At 44.9% G+C, this 22,722-nt stretch overlaps 1 protein-coding gene across 2 annotated transcripts in view; it reads right to left on the bottom strand.

Moving 5' to 3' along the window:
* Positions 1–22,722, bottom strand: part of sema5a (sema domain, seven thrombospondin repeats (type 1 and type 1-like), transmembrane domain (TM) and short cytoplasmic domain, (semaphorin) 5A) — a 187,480-nt gene that overhangs the window by 32,209 nt on the left and 132,549 nt on the right. For both annotated transcript variants that reach the window (XM_083778497.1, XM_083778496.1), the window contains exon 15: positions 19,813–19,960. In XM_083778497.1, coding sequence (XP_083634623.1) covers positions 19,813–19,960 — 148 coding nt within the window. The remainder of the gene's footprint in view (positions 1–19,812; positions 19,961–22,722) is intronic.

Below are 22,722 nucleotides of genomic sequence, written 5' to 3'. Positions count from 1 at the left end.
TCCTTTTCACAGTTTATTTACCTCTGACGAGAGTTGATAACAAAACGCGTTTCGGCCTGTGTGGACCTTCGTCAGCATTTGATAACGCTGACGTATGGCGCTCAAACTTTATATAGCCACTATGTCGGGAGAATGTACCAACAGTATGTCTTTGCCTGGGATATGATCCCATGTCGCTCATTAATGTCTTTCAAATGAAAATCAGCTATTTTCCTTGAGCAACAAGGTTGTACTACTTAGTAAATATTAAGCTGTCCTCTGTACAGTACTGAAAAACCCATATAACAAATATTGTAGGTGGATGATTCAAAAGTACTTTAAATGTCAAGGAGGATATAGACAGCGACAGGGCTTTATCCTTTGCATTAAAACAGTTCCCTGAACTTTGGAGTGGCCATTTTGATAACAGGTTTTGAATTATGCATTAGAACGGGACCAGAGGGTGTGTGAAATAAACATCAATAAAGCTGCCGCATAAACTGGAAATGAATAAATCCATAACCTTATTACACTCACACCCAAACAAACATGCGCACGCACGCAGGTATGCACACACACTCTTCACGCACGCACGCACGCACACACACACACACACACACACACACACACACACACACACACACACACACACACACACACACACACACACACACACACACACACACACACACACACACACACACACACACACACACACACACACACACACACACACACACACACCCGTTCCACTGTGCGAACCATTATAAACCTTCCCCTTCTGAAAATACTTACTGGAATAAACTGAAATAAACTTTGAATCACCTCGAGGCCCCCCGAGAAGAAACACATGTATTTTTTTCATCTCGTGCTTTTTTCTGCTGTCCTGGAACACGCCGATGAAACGGAAGCAATAGCGACAGAAAAAGAAACGAAGCGGGAATAATTACTTGGCGCTTTACACTGTGACACAGTAAAGGCGAAACGTGACAGGCGGCGAGCGGAACATGAAACTGGATTCAATTAGTCGTCCGATTTCCACTCACATCCCCCGTGGTGATGTGCGTCATGGAGGAAGGCCACCACGGTGCTAACCTTCATTTAAGCTCAGTCGTGCGACGGTGTCACGCACCCAACATAGACAATCCACAAGCTCACAACGCGCCACATCCGTGATGTAGTGTGAGCTTGTAGATCGGCGATTTGGTCGCACTGCAGCCGTCGTACTACAAGGTATAGCTCCAGCTTTACTCTGCACTATAGGCACAAAACCTTTACCAGACAGCTTCCATGGGCCGGCAACAAAAGAATAGGTTCCCGGCAGAAGCTCCGGAGAACGGAACACAAAGGCTGCTGGATACCATCTATTCTAGAGAGTGACTCACATACGTACAAGCAGGCTCTTTGGCAAGGTTTGGTCAGACCTAGCCATGGTTCATGACTCTCGTATTCATACGAGAGTCATGAAGAAACTTCACCCTGTTTTTTGCGCTCGCTGCATTTACAAGATTTCCGTATATATAAACATTCAGATTTCAAATATAAAGTACTCACAATTTGTCCCACGGGTGTTCGTTAGTTGCAGCTCTAGCGATTAGAATTTCTGCATGTTGTTTCATAAAAAGCATTTTTATCCGAGGTGTTATTTTGCCATTGGCTTTCAACTACGCGCCCCTATCGGTCGGGAGGAGGGTGGCACTCGGTGTGTTCGATATAGGTACGCTGACCGCCCTGCCAATACAGACTAATAGGCGCTCCCAGTGTGCAACTGTGGATTTCCCAAACGAACCCCGTTTGAAAAAAGTAGCCGGGGAGCTCGGACAAAAATGCTTTTTATTAAACAACGCGGGACGCAGCAATTCTAATCGCTGGCGCTGCTACTAACTAACACCCGTGGGACACTTTGTGAGTACTTTATATTTGAAATCTGAATGTTTATATATACGGAAATCTTGTAAATGCAGCGAGCGCAAAAAACAGGGCAAAGTTTCTGCATGACTGTCATGATAATCATCATGGCAGTCATGTTCCAGGGCTAGGTCAGACCAGACATGCTGTAGTGTTGTTCGTGCGCACGTGCCATGTGCATGCATAATATGGGTAAGCGCATGCACAGTGAAGAACAGAGAGCATTGTTTGACCCTTTTCCCTCTGCACTTTGTGTGCACATGAGTGTGTGTGCGCGGCTGGCCTGCGTGTTTCTATAAGTGCATCCTGGCCGTCTCCTGTCTCATCCCCAGACATCCCCAGCTCATGTTTTGTAGGTGTTATACACTGGGGGTGGGGAGACACGTTGGGGGCCAGAAAGGGCAAAGGAGAGGTAGAAAAAGTCAAAAAATTCCATTATTTTGTTATAATAAGACGTACTGCCCTGTCAGTACGTCTTATTATAACAAAATAATGGAATTTTTTGACTTTTTACGTAAATTACGCCATTGGCCACGAGGGATTTGTTGATTTAACACGCAGATAACGTCATTGGCCACAAGGGGGTTAAGAACCATTCTGAACGGGAACCCATTTTGGTGTTAGCATCATGTCGTGCTTTAGCTATTGAAAAATAGCAGATCTACAAGCTCATAGCGCGCCACCGAGTGGCGCGCTACGAGCTTGTAGGTCTGCTATTTTTTTTAAATCGTAGAACGACTGACATTTTTAGAATCTGATCTCAGGTCAGAATGGGTTAATCAGACCAGTGTGTGTCCAGTGGAAACCTCGTATGATTCTGATCTCAGGTCAGAATGGGTTAATCAGACCAGTGTGTGTCCAGTGGAAACCTCGTATGAATCTGATCTCAGGTCAGAATGGGTTAAGAACCTAACTGCAGCTGTGTATGAGGCTCTCAGCAGTGTCCCACTATTGAGTAGTAATCCTGGTCCCGTGATCACTCGACAAAGGACTAGACTGCTCAAACAGGAAACGGTGGTTAACAACGGACTCGACACAGCATCAACAGCGACGAACAACAACAACAACATCGCTCGCTCGCTCGTGGAGAACAATGGACTCGCGGCCCTCACCGCCGACACAGCGATGAACAACAACAACACCGCTGGCGTCCTTCCTCCTCAACCAACCTGCATCATGCTGGATATACACGCTAATATCCCGGTTGTGAATCCTGTATTCGCAAGGGCAGAGCGTGTCCCAGGCAAAGGCAGGAGACTGAGGAGTGACCTGCTACCGGCGACAGTCATGGCCCAAGACACGGTCAACACCCCCATCTACAGGCATGAAGAGTCCCCGCATCCAACCACGGGGGACATCGCATCTGGAGACGGGCCTCATCGGCGTTCTTTCCCGGCTTTTTTTCCAGTCGGGACCATGGCTCAATCAACCCCACCAGAGCCCTCAACGCCCTCAAACTTTGACGAGGGACCCCTCCCCCCACCCGCAGCCCAACTCCCGGCACCCCCCACCCTCCCCCCACCCGCAGCCCCACTCCCGGCACCCCCCACCATCCCCCCACGGCAACCCGCGGCCGCAACTACTGCAGACATAAACAATGGACCTCCCTATTTTAACATGGAGGACATAAACAGTATTGCCAGCGTCAAAGGAATCCATTTGTTTCACCTGAACATCAACAGCCTTGGACCCAAACTGGCTGAGGTCAGACAAGTGTTCCAAAGCGGTAAGGTAAACATCCTTAGTTTCTCTGAAACAAAGCTGGACGAGTCCACCAGGGACCCAGAGATAGAAATAGAGAACTATACTATCATTAGGAACGACAGAAACAGGCATGGCGGTGGCGTGTGCATGTATATTCACAAAGACACTGAATATGTTACTCGTACTGACTTACAGCATGATGAAATTTAAACTGTGTGGGTTGAATTAATTTTCAAAAATGCTAAATCAGTATTAGTTGGCACCGTCTATAGACCGCCCGATCAGAATGGGTTCTATGATATACTTGAGGGGTGCCTAGCTGGGGAGGAATGTGTAGAGAAAATCCTGATTGGCGACTGCAATACGGATATGCTTCGTAAGGAAGCACCTGTGTTTAAGTCATTTAGTCGGTTTTGTGATCTGCATGGTGTCAGTCAGCTAATTACCCAACCCACAAGAGTGTGTGATTCTACTCAAACTGTCATTGATCTCATTCTGACCTCGGACAAATCCAGAATCTCCAAGAAAGGGGTTATTGTATGTGGGCTCAGTGATCATTTTATGATTTTCTGTACCCGCAAAATACAAAAACTAAAGTTTGACTGTCACAAAACAGTCATATCTAGGGACCTCAAAACCTACTCTAGTGAGGCCTTTAACCTTGAACTGGAGAGTCTGGATTGGTCCGATGTGCTCAGGAGCTCACTAGTCGAAGAAGCATGGCTTGGCTTTAAAACCAAATTTACATCAGTACTAAACATCATGGCTCCTTTGAGAACCATCAGGGTCAAAACCCGCTCGGAGCCATGGATGAATTCGGACATACTGACTGCAATGAAAGCCAGAGACAACAAATGCTCTGAACTTCTTAAATGCAAGTCCATGCTAGCCAAGCGCTTCGACAGTAATCTCCAAACCAAACTGTGCAACCTAAAAACCCAGTGTAACAAGCTAAGAAACGGTGTAATTGCCATGACCAAATCTGCCAAATGTAACTTTATCAATGATAAAGCCGAGGAAATCAAAAACAATCCTCGGGAACTCTGGAAGTTACTAAACAACCAACTAGGCTGTGGTCAGAAACTAAAAACCAGGTTTACTAACATAAACATCAAATCGAATAACACCCTCATCACTGATAAGCTTGATGTAGCCAACCACCTGAACATCTTCTTTACAAACATTGCAACAAAGCTGGTTAGCAAACTGCCCTCCCACTCTGGGCGTTTTGGTGTAGAGCACATCAAAGCCTTCTACAAAAACCTTGGTGTTTGTAAAGATGATTTCAAAATGGCAATGGTAACAACCGAGGAGGTACTTAAAAAACTGAGTGCCCTACAACCCCACAAGGCCACTGGCCATGACAATATCCCCTCCAAATTTCTCAGAGACTCAGCTTTTTCCATAGCTCCAGTCATCACCCACATAGTTAACCTCTCCATCAAACAGGGACAGGTCCCCCAAGATTTTAAACTGGCCAAAGTAACCCCCTTGTTCAAAAAAGGGAGTAAATTAGAACCCGGCAACTACCGCCCTATTTCTATTCTAAGCTCCATCTCGAAAGTGATGGAAAAAATAGTCTATGAACAGGTTGAAAAGTATCTTGCCACTAATAAATTGCTGTACGAGTTCCAATCTGGTTTCAGAACATCCCACTCCACTGACACATGCCTCCTCTATTTGAGCGACCACATCAAACACGAGGTGGACGCTGGAAAGTACTGCGGCATGGTCATGCTGGACCTCCAAAAGGCTTTTGACACCGTGAACCACTCCATACTGGTTAACAAGCTTAAAGCTATTGGTTTTGATAGCACATCAGTGAGCTGGATGCAATCCTACCTGGAGGGGAGAGAACAGATGGTGGAGGTGAACGGAACACTGTCCCCTCCCCTCCCAGTGAGCTGTGGCGTCCCACAAGGAAGCATACTAGGGCCTTTACTGTTCCTAATATATGTTAACGACATGACTTCAGCTTGTGACTGCAACTTGTTCCTGTTCGCAGATGACTCAGCACTGCTGGTCTCGGACAGGAACAAACTGCAGGTTGAAAAGACCCTCAGCTCTGAACTCGGTAGAATCTGCACCTGGCTCGCTGATAACAAACTATCCTTACACCTGGGAAAAACTGAATCCATCCTCTTCGGATCAAATAGTAATCTCAGCAAGGCAGATGGCTTCTTGGTTAGAGTGGGTGACAATATTATCACACGAAAAGATCAAATTACCTACCTAGGTTCCATCCTGGAGGCCAATCTTTCCGGTGATAAGATGGCCACCAACGTAATCAAAAAAGTCAATCAAAGAACAAGATTCCTTTACAGGATCTCCTCACTGGTCAGCAAAAACACCTTGAAGACCTTAACAGGAGCCCTCGTACAAGGTTTATTTGACTATGCATCCACCTCTTGGTACCACAGCACCTCAAAGGCCCTTAAAACAAGGCTCCAGACCTCCCAAAACAAACTGGTCAGGCTCCTACTTGGCCTCACCCCCCGAACCCACCTCACCCCTGCCCACTTTGACAGGCTGGGATGGCTTAGGGTCGACGACAGAGTACAGCATCTTGCAATGGGTCTGGTCCACAAGATTCGATACACCACCAAGATACCCATGTACCTGTCTAAATACTTCCTTAGTGTAAACGAAGTCCACACCCACAACACCAGAGGGAGTACAACAAACCATGTACAACCCAGATTCGGCACAAACAAGGGACTAAATTCTTTTCGCTCCTATGCCACCAAAATGTGGAACGCCCTACCAACAGTCATTAAGACATGCGAATCCCTTGACTCCTTCAAAACCGCTCTCAAAGGGCACCTACGGATGGCTGCAATTCGAAACTGGCCTCTGTAAAATCTGAATCCCCCCCCACCCCCCCCACCCCTTTTCCCCTCACTGTATATTGTATCTTTTCCCTTTTTTGCTTCCCATATGATGAATTTAGCTACATAGAAATGTCTATTTGTATGTCTCTAAATGTTTGTATGTCTTTAAATGTTTTGATGAATTGAACAATGTGGACCCTGTTGTAAACAAGTGTAATGCTTAATTGGGTCGTCCACTCACAGTTGACAGTCTTTGTATTGAGTTTGTGCTTAAAATGTACTGTAAATTCTACAAACTGTTAATAAATATTTCAATCAATCAATCAAAGTTGACTGAATTTGAACTGTGCTGTGTCAGAGAAGTAAGAGGTAGAAGCGCGCAAACTTTATCCCCAAGCGATACCCATTTTGCGCTGGAACCCGTTTTGGTGTTAGCATTACGTTATGCTTTAGCTATTGAAAAATAGCAGATCTACAAGCTCATAGCGCGCCACCGAGTGGCGCGCTACGAGCTTGTAGGTCTGCTATTTTTGAAAAATCGAAGAACGACTGACATAGAAACATAGCTTTTTCAGAAAACTGTCAAGATGTAGAAGACATTTTTAGAATCTGATCTCAGGTCAGAATGGGTTAATGCAAAGGATAAAGCCCTGTCGCTGTCTAGATACTGTATGGTCCTACTTGACATTTAAAGTACTTTTGAATCATCCACCTACAATATTTGTTATATGGGTTTTTCAGTACTGTACAGGACAGCTTAATATTTACTAAGTAGTACAACCTTGTTGCTCAAGGAGAATAGCTGATTTTCATTTGAAAGACATTAATGAGCGACATGGGATCATATCCCAGGCAAAGACATACTGTTGGTACATTCTCCCGACATAGTGGCTATATAAAGTTATAACCCCCCACCTCCCCTGGAAATAAAATGTCTTGGTTTCTGAGGCTTTACGCGCGGGAGTGGGCGGGACGCATGGATCTCTCCGTCTCCGGTCAGTGCAGGTTGTTGTTTATCCCATTCTGACCTGAGATCAGATTCATACGAGGTTTCCACTGGACACACACTGGTCTGATTAATTGCATGGCTCAGAAAATAAGTATATAAACTAACATGAGAACGTTATCGAGTTGTTGGAGGAGGTTCACGTCTTGAACGTGGAAGGTAATGCAGATTGTATTCTGATCTGATGATGATGTGCCAAACTGCTGCTGGCTGCTGTAATGTTAATATATAGACCTATGTCTTCTATATATTGTGTTCTGAAGGCTGGGCTGCTGACTGCCACTAGTGTTAATGTTATATTTTGAATTGTGTTCAATGTGTTCTCGGACCGCTGCTGCTGCGCTGCTGTGCCAATTATGCCCCCTTTCCTGTTGTGTTCTCTTTTCTGGTCTGTGTACCAGTGTGCGACGCACACTTGCGTGTGTGCCTGCACTGTTTAGTATGTACTATTACAGTTTTATGTTTTGATAATCAGCGCTTTGCCATATAGATGATCCATACACTGTGCCATATTGAAGAGGCCACTGTGTGCGCAGTGCTCTGTTTCACATGCTCCGTATTTGAGCGCGCGCACCTCCACCCGCCTCTGTTAAAGTCCCCCCCCCCTCACCCGGTCATAAAACGATGCATCGACTCAACTTCGACTTTACTGTCTGACAAGTCGACTTGGAAAAATCCATGCCTGTGTTAGTATTTGAGCATGTAAACACCATACATTTACAGCTCAATCAGCAGCATGCCAAACTCATTTGTATGTGTTTTTTAGTGTGCACAAGCAGCGTGTGTGCGCACACGCATGCGTACGTGAGTGCGTGCGTGGCCCAGCACTAATCTTCTCTACCTACATCTCCATCTATTGTGGGTAAGACAAGGGCCTAATGCACCTCAGGACTAGCTTGACAAATCAGTTCAATTAGCAGCGTGGGGCCAAACACAGTCTGTCAGAGGCTCCACTCCTTTGTCTGCACAGCAACCCTCAGCCTCCACAATGGAACCTGCTGCTGACAGCCAGGAGCAGGTCCCTCAGCACGCACGCACGGTGTTATTTGAATGGATTGGACATCAACCGGACATTACAAGTACGTACGCACACACACACACACACACACACACACACACACACACACACACACACACACACACACACACACACACACACACACACACACACACACACAAATACACACTGTACTGTAGGCAGCTTGCTGAACACAGGGAACGTGCATGCAGCAAATCTTACTTCTTTCACTTCACTTTCATTTCAAAGCTCTCCCACCCACACAGCTGAGCTCCCAGCAGGCGAGTAGAACACTTTTTAATATCCTTAAAGGAGAATTCCATACTAAAAGGCTTTCTTACCTTTCTCTGTAGTTGTTACGTCCCCACCAAAGAGGTCCAGGTGTTATTTTGTGCAAAAGCTCCTTATTGGCTATTTCCCCAACCATAAGCCCTAAATGAATTGCATTGAATTGAATGGGAATTGAATGGGGCTATGGGGTGTTGTGCTAATTTTCTTATTTCCATCGCTCAAAATTATAATTTCTTTGTATATATCCTCTCTTCATAATGTAAATATTATCCCAAGCGGCACACTTTACTACTTCTTTCGATGGAAATAAGCGAATTAGCATAACACCCCATAGCCCCATTCAATTCCCATTCAATGCAATGCAATTCATTGAGGGCTTATGGTAGGGAAAATAGCCAATAAGGAGTTTTTGCACAAAAAAACACCTGGACCTCTTTGATGAGGACGTAACAACTACAAAGAAAGGTAAGAAAGATAAGAAAGCATTCTAGCATGGAATTCTCCTTTAACACTACGACGTCGGAGCAGCCGTTCTGACCGGATTTGAGATTTAAAAGTTTATTTTCTTATAGCCCATGGAGTCCAGAGAAAGTTCCCCTTGCATGACTTTGTCTAAATATTCGATTGAAATCATCTCTGTTTTTTTTTTTCCATTTGAAACGTTTTGTAAATATGATTTTAGGCATATATCTCTTACTCAGTCTGGCTATAATCGGCACAATCGACCGCCGTCCCCCTTTCTCCCCCACTCGCCTTTTTTTTGCGCTGCTTGATAATGGTGTCTTTTATAAATTGATTCCCCAACATTTCCTTTTCACTTGATATCGTTTTGTAGAGAGGGCCTACACAACCCCAATTTCGTAGTTTACATGGTATTTTGAATTTTTTTAAATGAGCAAAGTTATGATTTAAAGAAAAGAGGGGTGGAGGAGAAAAAAAAGAACACACAACACACAGACAGCTAGCTAACTAGGCGATTATTTGGCACAATCAATCAAATATATATATTAATTACATCGATAACACGCGTAGCCTATAATGTTTCCCCCTCTATATAAAAATGACAATACATAACTCTAATGTCGTATTTCGTCATGTATGTGAGTTTGTGAACTAGGCTGCTTGATCAAGGGTGTTGCTTTCGTGAGCAATGGTGTACAAGATTGGTAATATGTTGGTCAAAGTAACTCATTTTTAGACCATCTGGGGAAAATAAATACATCTGCAGAGTTCCCCCCCCCCCCCACACACGCAATTCTAGCCTACCCAAACGTAAAACAAAGTCGGAAAGTTTTTTATCAGCTCCCAAACTTTTTCGTTTGCATGGCCGGTTTGACCCGACGCGATTCTTTGGCACAATCAATCAAAATAGTAGACTACTAAGCCCGTTTTCAGCTAAATGCGGAAATGTCCAGGCTAAATAACTTATCGACGGGAGTCGTGTTAATATTTATTTACTCGTCATTGTCATGTTCACTCCAAATAAACAAGTATTATGCACTTATGATGCGGAGAGCCATCTTATAAAATAGTTGGGTTGCGCTATTGAGGGGGCAGAAAACAGCCCGACCGGTACATGTGGTTCATGTACTTGCAAGTTGCGACAAAGAAATGCGGAAGTGTTTCAAGATTTCCCCTTATACCAACGAAGAAGAAATGCAATGTTTTTTATTAATTAACTGATATAACAACATAACGTGGCTAATAATTGTTTATTTGGAATGTACTTTGGCTGGTAATTTAGGTAAATATAACGCGACTCACTTGTATAAGTAATTTACCGCGGACATGCCGCATTTACCGCAATACATTGGCGTTAGTAATGCGGTTAGCTTATAATATTAGCAATTTAAGCTAACGGCTGGAGGACTACGGATAATCCGGTCAATAACATCATTACACTTAAACATTAATACAATTATGTCATGTTTACATGCCTAGTCAAGCAGTCTGTACATCGCGTGGGGTCACATATATTAATTACATCGATAACACATGAGAAAAGACGAGTGATCTTGGCTCTTTGCTGGGTGGAAGGAAAAAACAAACAACAAAAGGCAGCAACGCGACACTCTTCCATGGATATGAAGCAATATAGAACTAACGGGCAACGGCAAAATATATATTTTTCACATGTATTATTAGTTTTATACATTTTAGGAGTGAAAACATGTGTTTAGAAACATATATGATTTAATTCGTTGGAAATGGGATGCAGGCTTGAACAATGTCGTATCCAGCTGGAGAGGGACGAGTGGGGGAGAGAGTGGCCAATCAAATCGCACCAAAAACACGGTCGCCCTGACCTTTCAGCCGACTGAGTAGTAGTGAAATTATAGTCTAAGCAACTATACGGAACATCCTCTACCATCGGGTAAGGTTCACTCAGTCCTTCAACTCCAAGCGGCTGAGTCAAGTAGCGAGTTCAAAATAAATTAGACAGAAGTGTCACGTTCACTGCGAGGTGTTAAAGATGCTCGTCTCGCAGTAAAAGGGACAATACACTGCCGAGAACGAGGTGTTCTAACCTTGTGAAAGCAGCCACGGTCAAGATATCAAGATGTAATTTTTTCTCTCTATGCCAAATAAAATATGAAGACTTTCCTACTTTCTTTGCTTCTTTTGAGGCTTCTTCAGAATGCCAAGGTCTTAAGTGAATGAGTGCAGACAGAATGTAACCGCACTTAATACGGTATACTGTAAGGAGATGGAATAGGCCGAGGGCACGGTACGGCTTATGAAAGGGAAACCAATTGTACAATAGAATTGGAATTATATAGCTATGAAACTAATATGATTCCCATTTATTTAATACATATTAAATTAAAATGTATTAACAATCCTATTCACCAGTGTACAAAGCAGAGCTCACGGAGCTCTGATGAATAATGACTTTGTTTGAGACCAGACAAAGGAAAGAAAGGTTTCCCTTTTTGTCCCCTTTGTTCCATGAATGGGTGACTGAGCACGTCTGGATTTTATTCAGCGAGATATTCACCTCTCCAGAGCGCTTTCTCCACATCTAGACCCTATGGATTTGGACTGTAACAATAACATACCATGAAAGAGACAAGCACAAGTGTATAAAGAGCTGGAAGGGCACTGCGTGATCCAGAACTCAGAAACCATGACATTACATGCATGAGGCCTCAGCAAACACCCATTCCCCCCAAGGGGGAATGGGTGCCATCTTCCATGGCAATACTGCAGAGTTTCTGGGCAATAATACATGGATCAACTATGCTGAGCAAGTTTTGAAACTTATGCAAGGAGCTGTCTCAGCAGCATCACTGCTTTAATTGCACAAGAGTTATTAAAGGAGACAATGCCCTTTAAATACATTCTTTACTGACAGTTGGAAAGCTGAGGCGGAGACACACATACTGTATGCATGGCTCTTTCGCCTAGCACTGTAACCTTTTATGACATGTGGTGACATGAATTTGCATTAATAAGTTGACAACCTAGACTCCTGAACACCATTGTACACCTCTCGCCATGGAAAAGGCCACTGCATTGTAGGCCACTGAACTACAATCAAAGTGGGAAGTTGTAGGGAAATCTCTTGCCATGGTCTTTGTAATATTGAGTACCAAGCAGCTGTGAAAAAATGCGAATATATATTTTTTTAAACGCCGGATTAACTCCAATTTACTCAAATCTCGTTATCTCGAGTACAGTATAAAGTAGATGTACTTAGTTACTTTCCACCACTGTAAATACATACTGTACATTGTATCACAGTTAGCGAGGCAGGTGGACACGTACAGAACTTGAGGCACAGTTACACACAAGTATTTTTACTTGGACTTCAGCATGCAACAAGGAACAGGTACAGTATATAGATATAACAGGCTGCCACTAGTTCCTACATAGACATTAATAAATAATAAAATATACAATCTGATGGACACCGAAGTAACAGACAGGTATACCGTGGGGAATAATCACAGGAGAAAACTTTCGCACACCTAGACATTAGGCCTATGCACAGGTGCATAGGCCAGTGGACATCAATGAAAGCAATAAGGTACACCCGCACACTGTGTATTTGCTCGGTACATGACTATTGTATTTAATGAAGCAACATTTCGGTCCCTCCGGACCTTCCTCAGGCAAAGAATAATCACAGTACAAAGCACAGCTGGAGTGGGCATGGAGCGGAATTACAGAAACAGAGGGAGACAATGAGAGAGACAGGGAGACAGAGGGACAATGAGAGAGACAGGGAGACAGAGGGACAATGAGAGAGACAGGGAGACAGAGGGGGACAATGAGAGAGACAGGGAGACAGAGGGAGAGAGACAGGGAGACAGAGGGACAATGAGAGAGACAGGGAGACAGAGGGACAATGAGAGAGACAGGGAGACAGAGGGACAATGAGAGAGACAGGGAGACAGAGGGACAATGAGAGAGACAGGGAGACAGAGGGAGAGAGACAGGGAGACAGAGGGACAATGAGAGACAGGGAGACAGAGGGACAATGAGAGACAGGGAGACAGAGGGAGAGAGACAGGGAGACAGAGGGACAATGAGAGACAGGGAGACAGAGGGACAATGAGAGACAGGGAGACAGAGGGACAATGAGAGACAGGGAGACAGAGGGAGAGAGACAGGGAGACAGAGGGACAATGAGAGACAGGGAGACAGAGGGAGAGAGACAGGGAGACAGAGGGACAATGAGAGACAGGGAGACAGAGGGGGACAATGAGAGAGACAGGGAGACAGAGGGAGAGAGACAGCGAGACAGAGGGACAATGAGAGACAGGGAGACAGAGGGGGACAATGAGAGAGACAGGGAGACAGAGGGAGAGAGACAGCGAGACAGAGGGACAATGAGAGACAGGGAGACAGAGGGGGACAATGAGAGAGACAGGGAGACAGAGGGAGAGAGACAGCGAGACAGAGGGACAATGAGAGACAGGGAGACAGAGGGGGACAATGAGAGACAGGGAGACAGAGGGACAATGAGAGACAGGGAGACAGAGGGACAATGAGAGAGACAGGGAGACAGAGGGACAATGAGAGAGACAGAGAGACAGAGGGGGACAATGAGAGAGACAGAGAGACAGAGGGGGACAATGAGAGAGACAGGGAGACAGAGGGGGACAATGAGAGACAGGGAGACAGAGGGACAATGAGAGAGACAGGGAGACAGAGGGACAATGAGAGAGACAGGGAGACAGAGGGGGACAATGAGAGAGACAGGGAGACAGAGGGGGACAATGAGAGAGACAGAGAGACAGAGGGAGAGAGACAGGGAGACAGAGGGACAATGAGAGACAGGGAGACAGAGGGGGACAATGAGAGAGACAGGGAGACAGAGGGACAATGAGAGACAGGGAGACAGAGGGGGACAATGAGAGAGACAGGGAGACAGAGGGGGACAATGGGAGAGACAGGGAGACAGAGGGACAATGAGAGAGACAGGGAGACAGAGGGAGAGAGACAGGGAGACAGAGGGAGACAATGAGAGACAGGGAGACAGAGGGGGACAATGAGAGAGACAGGGAGACAGAGGGGGACAATGAGAGAGACAGGGAGACAGAGGGAGAGAGACAGGGAGACAGAGGGGGACAATGAGAGAGACAGAGGGGGACAATGAGAGAGACAGGGAGACAGAGGGGGACAATGAGAGAGACAGGGAGACAGAGGGGGACAATGAGAGAGACAGGGAGACAGAGGGGGACAATGAGAGAGACAGGGAGACAGAGGGGGACAATGAGAGAGACAGGGAGACAGAGGGGGACAATGAGAGAGACAGGGAGACAGAGGGGGACAATGAGAGAGACAGGGAGACAGAGGGGGACAATGAGAGAGACAGGTAGACAGAGGGAGAGAGACAGGGAGACAGAGGGACAATGAGAGAGACAGGGAGACAGAGTGGGACAATGAGAGAGACAGGGAGACAGAGGGGGACAATGAGAGAGACAGGGAGACAGAGGGGGACAATGAGAGAGACAGGGAGACAGAGGGGGACAATGAGAGAGACAGGTAGACAGAGGGAGAGAGACAGGGAGACAGAGGGACAATGAGAGAGACAGGGAGACAGAGGGGGACAATGAGAGACAGGGAGACAGAGGGAGAGAGACAGGGAGACAGAGGGACAATGAGAGACAGGGAGACAATGAGAGAGACAGGGAGACAGAGGGGGACAATGAGAGAGACAGGGAGACAGAGGGAGAGAGACAGGGAGACAGAGGGACAATGAGAGACAGGGAGACAATGAGAGAGACAGGGAGACAGAGGGGGACAATGAGAGACAGGGAGACAGAGGGGGACAATGAGAGAGACAGGGAGACAGAGGGGGACAATGAGAGAGACAGGGAGACAGAGGGACAATGAGAGAGACAGGGAGACAGAGGGGGACAATGAGAGAGACAGGGAGACAGAGGGACAATGAGAGAGACAGGGAGACAGAGGGGGACAATGAGAGAGACAGGGAGACAGAGGGGGACAATGAGAGAGACAGGGAGACAGAGGGGGACAATGAGAGAGACAGGGAGACAGAGGGACAATGAGAGAGACAGGGAGACAGAGGGGGACAATGAGAGAGACAGGGAGACAGAGGGACAATGAGAGAGACAGGGAGACAGAGGGGGACAATGAGAGAGACAGGGAGACAGAGGGGGACAGAGGTAGAGAGAGACACAGAGACAAAGACAAACCATGACACATACCTGGACACAGACACTCATAAAAAACAGAGGCACACTCGCACGCAGAAAATGCAATGTCTTTACGTGCACACGCATGCGCACACGCACATGCACACACACACACACACACACACACACACACACACACACACACACACACACACACACACACACACACACACACACACACACACACACACACACACACACACACACACACACACACACAAACTGTTCATAATATCAGGTCTCTGCAGTCTAATAAAGTAGCTTTGATGATGGATCAGCAGTGTGTTATGTGGTGTGTGTGTGTGTGTGTGTGTGTGTGTGTGTGTGTGTGTGCGTGCAGGCATATGTGCATGCATGCGTGCGTGCGTGCATGCGTGCGTGTGTGCGTGCGATTTAATTAAACGCGCCTCTGTGTGGGGGAGGGAGCAGGGACAGATGGCACATAAAATTCCATCACATTGCTCCATTTTTAAGGGTCTTAACTTCAACATTTTATTCACAAATAAACTAAAATCCTGTTTTCTGATCATTTCCAAAGCCTTGTGAAAACAATGTGTTATTAAACGCAGTGCAACAGCACGCGTCTCGCTTCCCTGCGGACTCAGGACCGTGATGGAAAGGGGGTTTGAGTGATACATCTCAGCAGCTTAAAATGCGTACAGGCTCTTGTTAAACAAAGCTGCTGTTCCATAATGCACCTTATTATTACAGCCCTAAATAAAAGGAAACACACACCCCTTTGATCAGAGTAACCAGGCAGCAATAATGGCAATTAAAGCAAGTCGTCCAAATGAAGTCTTCCCTGACAAAAACAAATACATGAATAAATAAAATGAAGGTGTCTGTGTGCAGTGTGTAATTATACAACCGCTGACGGCAGAGACAGAGGCAATTACAGTAAGTCCAACTAAAGACAAGGAGCCAGTGAGATGGTTGGGGAAAGATTGTTGAGATTGGGTGTGTCTGTGATGGAGGGAGCTTCACGTACACACTCTCACTGTGTGTGTGTGTGGGGGGGGGGGGAGACACAGTTACAGGACTGGACACAGACAGACACAGAAGGACACCAGTGGTGGACAAAATACTCCCGTACTTGAGTCAAAGTATATAGATACTCTAGCCTGGTAAAGCATCCTGGTCGCGGAATCCACATTTCCATATTATGTGTCTACTGCAGTCTGCTGGTTTACCAGGATAGAGATACTCCCGGCCAAACATTACTCAACTACAAGTGAAAGTTGCTCCATCAAATTTGTACTTGAATTAAAGTACTGGTGTACTTGGTTTTAAAAATAGTATACAAATGTATGTGCTTAAAAAAATACATAACTACCGGTATTCAAAAGTACAAATGAGAAAGTATATATATATATATATATATATATATAGTTTTTATTATTATTATGATTATTATGATTATTATTATTATAATAATAATCTTCATATATCTTTGAAATGGCATGAAAGTCATGAGTATCGGAAAAAAACAAATACGTCACGTACTGAAAGCATGCACAGTACTCAAGTAAATGTATACTTTGTTACTGTCCACCACTAGAGCACACAGACGGAGAGAGTGAATCCTGTTCAACCCTCTATAATGTGTCAGTTCCTTGTCTGTCATCAAAGCTACCCCCCCCCCCCCCCCCCCCCCAGGCCAACATGACAGAAACACAGCAAACAAATAGTCCCTAACCGTCTCCTTCTCATGAGGGCCATGCACGCATGCACCACAGCCAAACTGGGAAGACTCCAAGCCCCCCAAACTGCATGACAGATGGACTTACTGGCTATTATGGATATTCCCTTCACGCTCAACACCGGGGGCTTCCTTCCAGTCCAGACACATGGAATGGAGTCTCAGAGTTGGGTTCCAGAAAGCATGCCCTGAATTCTCTGCATGTTTCAGTGTTGGATAATGGCGACAGCATGGTGACAGTACTGAGACAGCTGCTTGCAGGTGTGTGCGTGTGCTTGTGTGCGTGCGTGCGTGCGTGCTCAGACTGTTAACTGTTTGGATGTGTGTGTGCACGTGTGAACAGAAAGTTTCAGGGTGGAGGATCAAATGATACGGTGCTACTGTTTAACTACCGCCTGTATGGGTGGGCCAGTCCTTTTTAACTGGTGTTTTGCAGCCACAAACGTATCGTTGGATCATTATCACCTGTTATACAGTATACTAACTACTGTATATACTCTGGGACCTGGGTTGCCTGGCTTTTGTGTGGGGTGTTTTGTAATGCTGCCAGTGCTTTATTTAAGATTACTACGGCTCATTACTCTGTCTGTGGGCCGAGCTCTTTCATCTGAATATGATTTGGGTTGCTAAAAGCTCTGTCAGCATGCTTTTGTTTGCAGTGCAGCCTATTTAATCCCTTTGGTGGAGGACGTTTTTTTTATGTATTTAAGAAAAAGCAGCAATGACAAAATATAAAATATACTCTGTTACAAGCAAAAGGCCTGCTTTCAAGATCTGAAGGGCAAAATAATTGGCATTAAAAGGTTTTGTGACTAAAGTAAAAAGAAAAATGTGTCAGATATACCGTAGTGGATGTACTGTAGTGGAGTATAAAGTTTTGAAAAATGTACATACTCAAGTGCAGTTAACTGTATCATCAACACAGTCACAATAACTGACAATAACTCACCAAATAACTCACCAAAGCCCTCACGCACGCACGCACGCACGCACGCACGCACGCACGCAGTATACATACTGTATACTGTAGGTCATACAGTACATACCGCATCGAATGTCACGTCTAAAAAGGTGGACACCACCACCCAAACATTTTTTAGCAGTGGTCCGAAAGGACCCTGACCCATATTGGAGAGGGATCTAAGTAGGGAGTCCACAGCGATGTGCATTCCTTTATTTTATTTATAACAGAGCGGTTTGGAATAGCAGCTGGATAGCATGCACCATCACGTCTCTGTCAGTAATCAGGGCGTCTTCATTCGCATCGCATCGCAAACAACACGGCCTTGCATCACCCTTGCTTAAGCATGAAACCTTTAGGCAGGCCATAAACCTAATTATACAGTGGTTGTGTGTGCGTGTGCGTGTGCTTGTGTGTGGATGTGGTAGTAAATACTCTATGGTAATAAAGACTCACAAGTCAGTCTGTAAACACGTCAGTCAATAGAGGCCGAGGACAATGAATCTCCCAGCTTTTGTGGCTAGAACTGTGTGGAAACAATTAGACGCTGTACACCTCTTGCCAAGGTGTCTGTACCATTCAGTACCAAGCAGATGCGGCTAATGAATATCTGGCAAAGTCCTGGAGGGGAACGCAGGCTGCAGCTGGCTACAGCAATATGAATCCTGACAGGTAAACGCATATTCAGACCGCACGCACAAAAACCCACAAGCAATTAAACACATAAACACGCAGTCATGACTGGTTTCGAATGCACACGCTGTCACAGTTAGTGAGGCGGGTGCTCTCTAGCACAGATAACAGGGCAGAGTTACAGATTTAAAGGGATAGTTCACCTCCCAAAAATATTTCTTTCTATCGATTACTCACCCCATGGAGACTTGAATTCAGATATGCTTTTTTGTTTTGTCGCATTCCTAAGCCAATACTTTGATAGCCAGAAGTGGTTCCCTATGGAGACTCCTATATATCGGCGTATAGTTACATTTAAGATCTATATTTCCCTGTTTCTTCTGTTGCTATATGCAAAGGAAAATCGATCCAATGTATTTGCTCTGTTTTCTGTTAAATGAATGAAATGAATGAGCTTGTCTCAGTCAATGGACAGTTGCCCGGATGTTACACAAAAATTGATTGCCGATGCCTTGCTAACTGCCAGCAGTCTCTGTGTCGATTGAGTAACCATTCTATTCAATAGGTCAGGAAAGGAACTGGTCGGAATAACGTGTTCCTTACACGTGCTACGTATGGCTGGGAAAACTCCCCCCCCCCCCCCCCCCCCTGTCAGGTGAAAAGAAGTGTAGCGCCCAGGATTACATTAGATAATTGACAAAATGGGTTGCAAAATCGTGGGAAAATAATTAAGTAATCCTGTAACGTAACAAGTTACTTTTAAGAGTAACGTTACTCAACATGAGGCACAAAACTAGGAACATAGTTAGTTAGCAACAAGTTAGAGAGTAAAACAAAAGTAGAGGTCCTTCATAAGTTCATATTGGAGTTGTGACGAGATTGGTCTCCACTACTGGTTTTCCAACTACCTTGCATTTCTACATTCCAAGACCTATCGGTAGTGCTAGACTAGTGTTAATGCATATAGTGAGGGGATTTTGGATCATTTTGATCATCATCATCATCATGGACAATTCATAAATGCCCTCCACTTAAGCAAGTTTAGCCTATTTCGATTTACTAATAGCAAGAGGGCAAATATTAGACAGACAGACAGACAGACAGATACGCATACCTGTCCACAGCCAGGACACTCGTTGCCGTTCTCGCAGGTTCTGCGTCGTGACTGGATGCCACCTCCACACGGCACCGTGCAGCGCTCCCACGCCGACCAGGCTGACCAATAGATGTGTGGCGGACAGGGCAGGTGCTCATTGCAGTACCTGGGAAGGACAAGTGCCACAGGAGATGAGTGGAATGTGTGAGTGTGAGTGTGAGTGTGAGTGTGAGTGTGAGTGTGTGTGTGTGTGTGTGTGTGTGTGTGTGTGTGTGTGTGTACAGGTAAGTTGAACTGAATACTAGGGTGTGAGGATGTGAACACAGTGTACAGTGTCTACAATAAGTGACAGTAAGTCCTGGTATTGATCAGACAGCCTCACACCACAAGACGGAACAAGCGACTATATTCATCTACATCATCATCTATTTTTTGTCCCCTTTTAATGGCAGAGAACATGGCACAATCCTAAAATGCAAATCATCGATTGAATCCAGGCCACCAGCAAAACACCACGCCATATGCCAGCAGTGAGCACGCAGTGCAAACGGCCAAAGTAATTGAGGTCTAAGCGCGCATGAAACGCACATCTATGGACATCGGACACTTCATCATCTCGCGATCTTAATGGGCGTCCATATGTATTTTGCACAATTTATTGACACGGTCCATGAAAAAGCCATACAGACGCATGTATCATCTCTAATTACGACATTTACGAGACATTTATTGCACTGTCTCCAGTGCTTAATTACACAAGCCCTCATTATAGGATAACGGAATGCTATTGCTGGTCTTATTAGAGTCATATAGTTTACTTTAATAACTTCAACACTTGCTATAAAAGGTCTTTACTGCCTTCTTTGTTTCATTTTGGTGCATCGTTGCGCTTTGATGATAACACTGCACGTCATGTTTGTGATGGAAACAGATCTTTCATATCCCACCTCTAGAGATGTGGCCGGGGTTTATATCGTACCACACAGTAAAAGTGTTGAAGTAACACTGAAAACTCTGGGACCACACAGTAAAAGCCTCAGAGTTGAAGTAACACTGAAAACTCTGGGACCACACAGTAAAAGCCTCAGAGTTGAAGTAACACTGAAAACAATCTGGCACTTATTATAGCAAATGGGACACTGAAGGTGTCTGTACTCTGGACACTGAAGCCAAAGCACAGTATAGCGTTATCCCTTCCCAGCTGTCAGAGAAGAGGAGTGGGGGAATAAACAAAATGAAGGAATGATAAGAATGAGTAACGGAATAACTTTTGATTAAAGTGTCAGCTATTTTTGGTGAGGGACACGATGATGTAGACATTGTATTCTCCATATTTCAACTTTTAATATTTTTTTTTGTAAATGAATGCCCTATTTCGTCAAACAAAAGCAGAAAAAAGGCGACCTACAAGCTCACAATTGCGGTGCGCTGTGAGCTTGTAGAGCTACTATTTCCGCCAGGTATCAATTAATTAATTTTTTCGCCACTACCAGCGTTTTTTCTGTAGAGACGCTTATTTTGAAGGCCCACGGGTCCCACGCCATGACCCGGAAGTAAATAAGCACTGTGTAAAGTTTCTTTCACCCGGAAAATACATTTTGGAACCGCGATCATCGGTTCTTTAGTTATGGTCCGTGAATTAAGCTTATTGTTTTGACCAAAAACACAATCTGTGAGAATAATCAGAGATAAATGCATTTTAGTAAATCTATTTACATTGACAGACTTTTCACTTCTGGTTCATTTCTGGTTTTATAGGTATAGCAACCCAACTTAATCAATGAAAACCTTTAAATATATGATATCTTGTCAATGGTTGTCAACACTGTTAGATTTCAATTGACGAGATATCTCATCAATGGCAGTCAATGTGTTTTAACCCAATTCTGAACGGGAACCCATTTTGGTGTTGGCATCATGTTATGCTTTAGCTATTGAAAAATAGCAGATCTACAAGCTCATAGCGCGCCACCGAGTGGCGCGCTACGAGCTTGTAGGTCTGCTATTTTTGAAAAAATTGAAGAACGACTGACATTTTTTTAATCTGATCTCAGGTCAGAATGGGTTAATCAGACCAGTGTGTGTCCAGTGGAAACCTTGTATGAATCTGATCTCAGGTCAGAATGGGTTAACAGGAAGTAAGCAGCCTTGCATTGCAGAGCATGGAGCCTTGGGTGAGACAAGGCTGCATGCTCTCACCAACAATTGTCTTGATGGCCATCGACTGGATCATGAAAAACACAACCATGGTCAGTAAGACTGGCATCCAGTGGACCCTCACGCAACAACTTGAAGACCTTGACTTTGCAGACGATATATTATGTCTTCTTTCTCACAAACACCAACACGCACAGTCAAAGCTAACACTACTCTCCGAAGAGGCTTCAAAGACTGGCCTCAAGATCAATGTGAAAAAGACAGAACTCATGAAGGTAAACAACAAACAGGATCTCCCAGTCCAACTACAGGGAGACAACCTCAAAGAGACTGACCGCTTCACATATCTCATAGGGAGCATACTGGGCAAGGATGGTGGATCAGACGATGACATCAAAAGCAGAATAAACAAGGCCAGACACGTTTTCACGTTTTCAAAATCTGAATATTTAACACCAACGTCAAGTCAGTTCTCCTCTATGGATCAGAGACATGGAGAGTGACAAACACTACCACCAACAAACTCCAAACATTTGTCAACAGGTGCCTAAGGCGCATTCTGAACATCAGGTGGCCTGATAAAATATCAAATGCCAGCCTGTTGGAGAAAACCAACCAAAACGCCATCAGCCAGGATGTGAAGAAGAGAAAGTGGGGGTGGATTGGACATACCCTCCGAAAACCTACTGACAACATCACTAGGCAAGCACTGGACTGGAACCCACAGGGCAAAAGAAAAGTGGGGAGGCCAAAACAGACCTGGAGAAGATC

This window comes from Protomyctophum parallelum (assembly GCF_964188405.1).
Source record: "Protomyctophum parallelum genome assembly, chromosome: 12".
NCBI lineage: Eukaryota > Metazoa > Chordata > Actinopteri > Myctophiformes > Myctophidae > Protomyctophum > Protomyctophum parallelum.
The sequence above is the reverse complement of the archived record's forward strand: the minus strand, read 5'-3'. Positions and strand labels throughout refer to the sequence as shown.